General features: G+C 44.5%; 1 protein-coding gene across 1 annotated transcript; it reads left to right on the forward strand.

Moving 5' to 3' along the window:
• Window positions 1–2,369: 2,369 nt before the first annotated feature.
• Window positions 2,370–7,121, forward strand: PSCA (prostate stem cell antigen). The gene is made up of 3 exons (XM_063324055.1): window positions 2,370–2,529; window positions 4,651–4,755; window positions 6,702–7,121. Exons 1-3 carry the CDS (start codon window positions 2,478–2,480, stop codon window positions 6,911–6,913), a joined length of 369 nt encoding a protein of 122 aa, XP_063180125.1. The 5' UTR covers window positions 2,370–2,477; the 3' UTR covers window positions 6,914–7,121.
• The last annotated feature ends 254 nt before the right edge of the window (window positions 7,122–7,375 follow it).

The raw sequence follows: 7,375 nt of genomic DNA on the forward strand, positions 1-7,375 counted from the left end.
TAGAAAAAGAATAAAAAGAAGTAACAGTACTAGGAGAGTTTGACTGGCAGCAAGTCAGGCTGCTGAGGATGAAAAAAGCACTCCCTCTTGCTTATCAATGAGTTGCTTGAAGGAAGAAATATTTAATTCATGGCCTGGGTCTATTTGATGGGGGGACCAGGTAGTGCTTTCCCCTTGGCCCTATTCTTCCCTAACACAAGGAACCAAACCTTGGTGGATGAAAAGCTGGACATGAGCCAATAGAAGACCAGTTGCATCCTGGGCTGCATTAAAAGAACGATGGTCAGCAGATCGAGAGAGGTGATTCTCCCCCTCTACTCTGTTCTCATGAAGCCCCACCTGGAATACTGTGTCCTGCTCTGGAACCCTTGGCACAAGAAGGACATGGACCTGTTGGAGCAGGTCCAGAGGCAGGCCACGAAGATGATCAGAGGGCTGGAGCACCTCTCCTACAAAGATAGGCTGAGAGAGTTGGGGTTATTCAGCCTGGAGAAGAGAAGGCTCTGGGGAGACCTTATAGCAGCCTTCCAGTACCTAAAGGGGGCCTACAGGAAAGCTGGAGAGGGGCTGTTTGCAAGGGTATGTAGTGATCGGAAGAGGGGCAATGGTTTTAAATCAGATCAGGGTAGGTTTAGATTAGACATTAGGAAGAAGTTCTTTACAATGAGGGTGGTGGGACACTGGAACAGGTTGCCCAGAGAAGCTCTGGATGCCCTATCCCTGGAGACATTCAAAACCAGGCTTGGTGAGGCTCTGAGCAATGTGATCTAGCTAAAGATGTCCCTGCTTACTGCAGGGGGGTTGGACTAGATGACCTTTAAAGGTCCCTTTTAACCAAACATATTCTATGATTCTATGAAACCCTATAGGGACAATCATAAGGGATTAAAAACAAAAAAAAAATAGCCTTAAATATCTTTGAATAAGGAACACCAGAGTCTGAGAACATATTGCTACTTTTTTTATCCAACTATTCCGTAACAGTTAGCTATAAATGAGATGTTCTGCAAACATACGATGAAGCAAAAGTCAATAGACACGGAAGAAAGTGTTGGGTTGAGGTTTTGTTTTCCTTTCAAACAGGAGTTTAAGAGTCCAAGGGTAAGCCTGTAAGATCCCCACAGAGGAAATAGGATTTGCAAAATCATGGAATCATAGAATCATAGAATTTCCTAGGTTGGAAGGGAACTTTCAGATCATCTAGTCCAACCATCAACCTAACTCTTGACAAAAACCATCACCAAACCATATCCCCTGCACCAGATTCTCCACTGGTGTAAATCAGGGCAGTGTCGTTAACTTCGGCAGTCTTAGTCCAGCCGAGCCTCTATCACTCATCCCATAGCCACTGATCAAGAGCAATGATCTACCAACATGCCAGCATACCTTCCTTTCCACTTAAAAAAGGGCCTGGTGTCCTAAGAGCTAAACTGCACGAAAGCAAGTCTATGAAAGCTATTATTGCAAAGCTCTAAGTTCCTGAGATTTAAGAAAAACCTAAATAAAGCAAGAAAACATGGCAAATTAAATTTAGCAGAAAGGCCTGGTTTCTTTTACACTGGCGTATACTGAGAAGTGGTCAAAGGACATAGGGATGGGAGAGGTCTCCAATCAACCCACCAAAACAAACATTCACACTTCAGTTTGGAATGTGACTGAACTCATCCTCATCTGTAATAAGAAGTGGCATTTCTTCTACAAACCTGAATTGTTTACAGTGATGTGAGTTTAAGTGCAAAACCTTACCCAACCTATACTAGGCAGAGGGACTGGCAGACAAAGAGAAGCATGCCACAATGCAGAAGTGGCAGATAAAACTGAGACCAAACAAAGCCATCACAAAGCCCCTTTCATTTCACCACACATTAAAAAAAAAAATAATTGGCCATTGTCTTTTACTAGACTACAGACAATACATACAACTAAGGGCAAATGAGCACCTGGACACCTGAAAAAGGCCAATGCACAGTATTTTGCCCACATACCTTGCCACCACATGCCACGAATGTCACGGACATACTCACACGTGCAGAGGAATAGCTGAAGGTGTTTATTAAAAGAATTTTATGTCCTTGATTTAAACACAATAGCTCCACTCAAGATAGCAATGGGGGTGGAGAACCTTGTTCACAGGGTGCAACCACAACCTCACTGGCTCTGGGGAAATGCATAAGGCCAGCCTTGTTCTAAAGAATTTGGGTTTTTTCCACTGGTGTGAACACTTTGCCCAAGGGTAGGAGGAAAGGCGTGGGCGTAGTGGTGGAGAGGAGCTGCTGGTAGCTCGGAGAGTCGCAGTCAGATTGAGAGGCACCTAATGCAAATATCACTACCATAAACCAACCCCTCCCTTGGTCCAGCCTCGCTCAGGTACCTTCAAAGGTCAACCTTCTGGGCATGCCTGATTGCTGCCTCCCAGGGTATATAAACTGCCCCAGGAAGAAACAACCCATATTCAGCAGGAGAGAGGCTATCCCAAAATGAAGGCTTTCCTTGTTCTTCTGCTGGGAGCAGTCCTGTGCTTGGACTCAGGTAAGATAGCATGGAGAGTCTGCCCCGCATCCCCTCCAGCAGATCTTCAGCTAAGAGAAAAGACTTGTGATGGGGTTTGGCAGTGAGGGAAGAAATGCTGGCGCAGTTGTCCTATGTCATATTTGGTTTTTGATGGGGTGTCCTGTGTGTTGCATGGAAAAAAAATGCATAGTCACACTCTGCTGATGGTGTGATCCTAGTGCTGGGTAGCGCAGCTTCCAGGAAAGACAAATCCTATACAAAACTGAATTTAATTGAAATCAAAGCTATTTAAGCCAGACCATACACTTATATATGTGTGTGTGTTTTTTTTTAAGTGGGGTGGGAGGATTATTTTTCTTCTTCCCAGGCTGTCAAAATTGCAACATTTCTGCAAAGGTAAGTGTTGTTCCAACTTGTTTTCTGACTCTTCATTTCCATATTGGCCTCTGATTGTCGGAATTTTAATAGGAGAGAAAAAGGGATAATGCTATGGTGTGTTATTTTCTAAACTGGATGGGTGGGATTTGGACAGTGTCACTATTTTTTTTTTTTGGCCTGACTGGGAAAAAATGTTTTTAAACCAGCTTTTCCTTATTACCAGAGAACTGAAGAAGCACATCTGAGCAGAAACGTTGCTCATTCAGCAGAGGATGCCTAAGGAATAGGCTACGGGTCTCATGCAGTCCTGGCCAGATGCTCTCCTTTGCCAGCTTCCCTCAGGGTGCTCTGAAATTTGACTTTCATTGCATTAAAAGTCAGATAAGTGTGAGAGCAGAGTGCAGCACTACAAACAAACTGGGGTTTGGCTCCTTGCCTCTATGACTGCATCAGTCATTTATACCAGAAAGGCTTGGCCAGAGGGGGAAAAATGCTTCAAATCTCTTCTTGCTCCCTCTCTGAATAACACTAGTTTCTATTCCGTGTTCTAAAAGAGTATGTTAGGCATTAGGGTATTGAATTGACGGAGTTATGATCCAAGCCTGTGGTCATGGGGTTAAAATATATGTATATACATCGACTCTCACACTTGCAAGGCTCCAGTGATGCCCTGGGGCACAGGTAGGTAATAGGAACAGGTAATTGCACCATGCTCTCACTCCTCTGGGGACTATTTTTCATCAGGGCTAGACACTTCCAAGCTGCAATGCTTATTCTGCCTTTGCTTGATGAACATAACAGCACAGCAGATGTTAACAACACCGACTGTGTCCCCCATAGAGTGGCATGTCCACGAGGGGGTGGAAGCATGTGGTCACCTGGTTTTCAGAGGGAGGCAAAAGCTGCATTTGCACTTTCTTTTGTATTTGCTTTCTAAGAGGGAGTGATGGAGAAGACGAGTCACAAGTTGGTCAAATTGAGACAATGGGCTGTATGAGACCTTACTAATTGCCTGCTCCATCCTTTCCCCATCCTCTCTTCTCTCGCTATCTCTCTTTCATCCAACCCTGGCAACACTTCAGCTAACGTTCACAGACCCACCTGGTAATACATTAACATCTACAGAGACAGACAAATTGTATCAACCTGCCCTTCTGGGGACTTCATCCCTTCCCTGTGGGAATATCACAAAAAGCCTGTTCCAGACAGGAACTGAGATAAGCATCCCAAAAGAAGAGGAAGAAGCATTTGGGAAGCACTTCCCCTTAACTGATGAGACCGGTCAATGAGACCAGTTGCTCCCTCACTGCACTGACTACATCTGAAACACCTTCAGCAACTGCAAATCTTGACTCTTACCTCAAGCGAGTGTACTATTCCCTACCAAAAATGGAAAAAAATGTTGTTTTCCTAGTAACAGAAGTGCTATATTCCTTTAAGTACCCACAGGAATAGTCCTGTTTCTCAGTGCAAGCACTAAATTGGATTCCCTAGAGAACTTCAGATAGATTTCAGGAAAAAATTCTTTACTGTAAGGGTGGTGAGGCACTGGAACAGGTTGCCCAGGGAAGTTGTCAATGCCCCATCTCTGAAAGTGTGCAAGGCCAGGCTGGATGAGGCTTTGAGCAGCCTGGTCTAGTGGGAGGTGTCCCTGCCCATTGCAGGGTGGTTGGAACTAGACGATCTTTAAGGTCCCTTCCAACCTGAACCATTCTGTGATTCTGTGTGATTTGTCTTATAACCCATCTTTGTCTTTTGCAGGTTCCTCTCTGCAGTGTTACAGCTGCAAGACACAGCTCAGCAACTCCTACTGTCAGACGGAAATGATCTGCAAGGAAAATGAAATGTGCAAGACAGATGTGATCAGTAAGGCCAAGTGGGGGTGGGCAATATCTTAGTTGTGATGTTGGAGCCCAAGCATGGTCCCAGCCTCAGATGTCCAAGCCAGCCCCACCTACTCTAGATACATTAGCTGGTGTGGACCAGCAAAGCTCAGTGTGCAGGAGGAAGAGAAAAGCCATCTGGGGAGAAAAGGTGATAAAAAAGCTTTCAGTGCTGCACTTGACATTGCAAATACCTACCAATGTCTCTCACCTCTACAAAATTGTGTTTGTGTCACTTTCATAACAGCATAAATTATTTGCTTACAAGGGCAATAATTAAATTTATGGCTTTGAAAATTTTGGAACATGAATTAAAATGCGAGGAGCTGAGTCTGGTGAAACCTAGTCATGAAGTTAGGAGCATTCAATCACAGAGCTGACTTTAGGTGGATTCAATGAAAAGGATGGAATTTCGCCTAAGACCTTCTACAGCCAGCTGTGAATGCAGCCATCTGTGTGTCTCTGGGTAAACTCCTTTAACAGATTACGATTTAATTTTCCCATTCTAGATCTGGCAAAAAAACATTCGCCCTGTCCAGATCTGTGGTAACAGCTCAGTTACTCTTAGACCTGAGGCACAAACCCCATCAGTGTCATGTTCAAACTCATCTCTGTCAGGCAGTTAATGCGATACCTCCAGTTGGCATTGTCCTTATTGGAAATGTGCAAATCCATGGCCATGCATTCACATGCAGGAGAGACAACACATTGTATAACCCACTGGCCCTGTACACTAAATTTGCATATGTCAAAGACTTGATGCCCAGAATAGATTGTGCAAGATCAAGAGAACTCATGCAGGTTCATCCCCCTGTACTCGGCACTGGTGAGGACCCACCTCGAATACTGTGTTCAGTTTTGGGCCCCTCACTACGAAAAAGACATTGAGATTCTCAAGAGCATCCAGAGAAGGGCAACAGACCTGGTGAGAGGTCTGGAGAACAAGTCTTGTGAGGAGCGGCTGAGGGAGCTGGGGTTGTTGAGCCTGGAGAAAAGGATGCTGAGGGGAGACCTTCTCGCTCTCTACAACTCCCTGAAAGGAGGATGTAGAGTTGAGGGTCGGTCCCTTCTCCCAAGTAACAAGCGACAGGAGAAGAGGAAACAGCCTCAGGTTGTTCCAGGGGAGGTTTAGGATGGATATTAGGAAAAATTTCTTCATGGAAAGGGTTGTCAAGCATTGGAAGATGCTGCCCAGGGAAGTGGTTGAGTCACCCTCGCTGGAGGTATTTAAAAGACAGGTAGACATAGTGTTGAGGGAAATAGGTTAGTGGTGGTTTTGGCAGTGTTAGGTTAACGGTTGGATTCGATGATCTTAAAGGTCCCTTCCAACCTAGGCAATTCTATGATTCTATGATTCTATAATCTACTGGTAACCAGCTGACTATCAATTGGCCACAGAAAAATAGGCTGTACCTCCCAGAAACAAATCAAACAATAAGTCTGTCATCTGTGACATGGGAATAGCCATGTTTCCATAACTTCCCTGGGTGTTGAAAGGCTCCATACAACAAAGATATGTGGGATAGGAGCAAAAATTACTCCATATGCTTGCTCCTCATCTGTTAATAGTTTAGGCTCACCAAAAGAGGTGTTAATGGCTACTTTTGTTATTAATTATTTAATTGTTATTAATAAAATTATTACAATTTCTGGAGTTGGTGCTGTTTTAGAAATTCCTAAGAATTGTGCTGTGGAATACACTGCCTTAAGCAGACACTTGGGGATTGATATCTTCCCCCCCACCGCTGACAAACTGACACCCCAAAAATGCACTCTGCTACAGTAAACATGCAGCTGTTTGGAAATACTCTTTTTCTATTTTTTTCAAGAAGTGAGCTGAGATAAGAATAGCATCTCATTATTCAGTGCCATGAGGCTTGGCTTGGCTTGCATTGAATCCTTGTAGTAATGGTCCTGCTTTTCTTCCAGAGGTTGCAGGACTCTTCACCATCATCAGCAAGGGCTGTGACCCGTCATGCGCTGCAGAACATCAGGACTTCAGCGTGGGCAACAGGAATGTCTCCTGCTGCAGCACCAACCTCTGCAACGTCAACGCAGCTGGCAGTGTGACGTACAGCTATGGGATGGCAGCAGGGATAGCAGCCAGCATGCTCTGGCCCTTCCTGAACAACAGACTGTGAGGAGCAAAGAGGATTCCTATGACCCCAGAAAGTCTTAGAGCACACTTCTTACAGGAATTTTAACCAGGAGCAATGCATTGTGTTGGACACACAGCATCCTTGGAGCTGATGGCACATCTTTGCTATATGATAGCTTCTTCATTACTGTTATTGTATTGCTGTAGTGCTACCAGATAAGAAAATATGTGTGCATGCTATCTGAATAACACTTAAAATATGCTTATTTCTGAATCAAGTGTGAGTTTGTTACCTGTATATCACTTAGTCATGTATTTCTGCACCAAGCAGTAACTGCAGTGGGTGTGTTGCATGTCTGGCAATTGTTCAGTCCTTATCATTGCTGTGTAATGATGATATGTGCCGAGAGGTGCCATGGCAGAGCAGAATAGAGGTGTCATCTGTACCTCCAAAGCTTGAGGGGCTCTGGCTTATGATAAACTCTGGAGGGCACACACCCCAAGA

The sequence above is a fragment of the Chroicocephalus ridibundus genome, chromosome 2 (assembly GCF_963924245.1).
Source record: "Chroicocephalus ridibundus chromosome 2, bChrRid1.1, whole genome shotgun sequence".
NCBI lineage: Eukaryota > Metazoa > Chordata > Aves > Charadriiformes > Laridae > Chroicocephalus > Chroicocephalus ridibundus.

Excerpts from the sequence above, each read along its gene's own strand:
- PSCA (XM_063324055.1), top strand. The coding sequence starts at position 2,478 with ATGAAGGCTTTCCTTGTTCTTCTGCTGGGAGCAGTCCTGTGCTTGGAC. Across the intron at positions 2,530-4,650 it reads AGTCCTGTGCTTGGACTCAG|GTTCCTCTCTGCAGTGTTAC; the intron begins GTAAGATAGCAT and ends TGTCTTTTGCAG. Across the intron at positions 4,756-6,701 it reads GTGCAAGACAGATGTGATCA|AGGTTGCAGGACTCTTCACC; the intron begins GTAAGGCCAAGT and ends CTTTTCTTCCAG.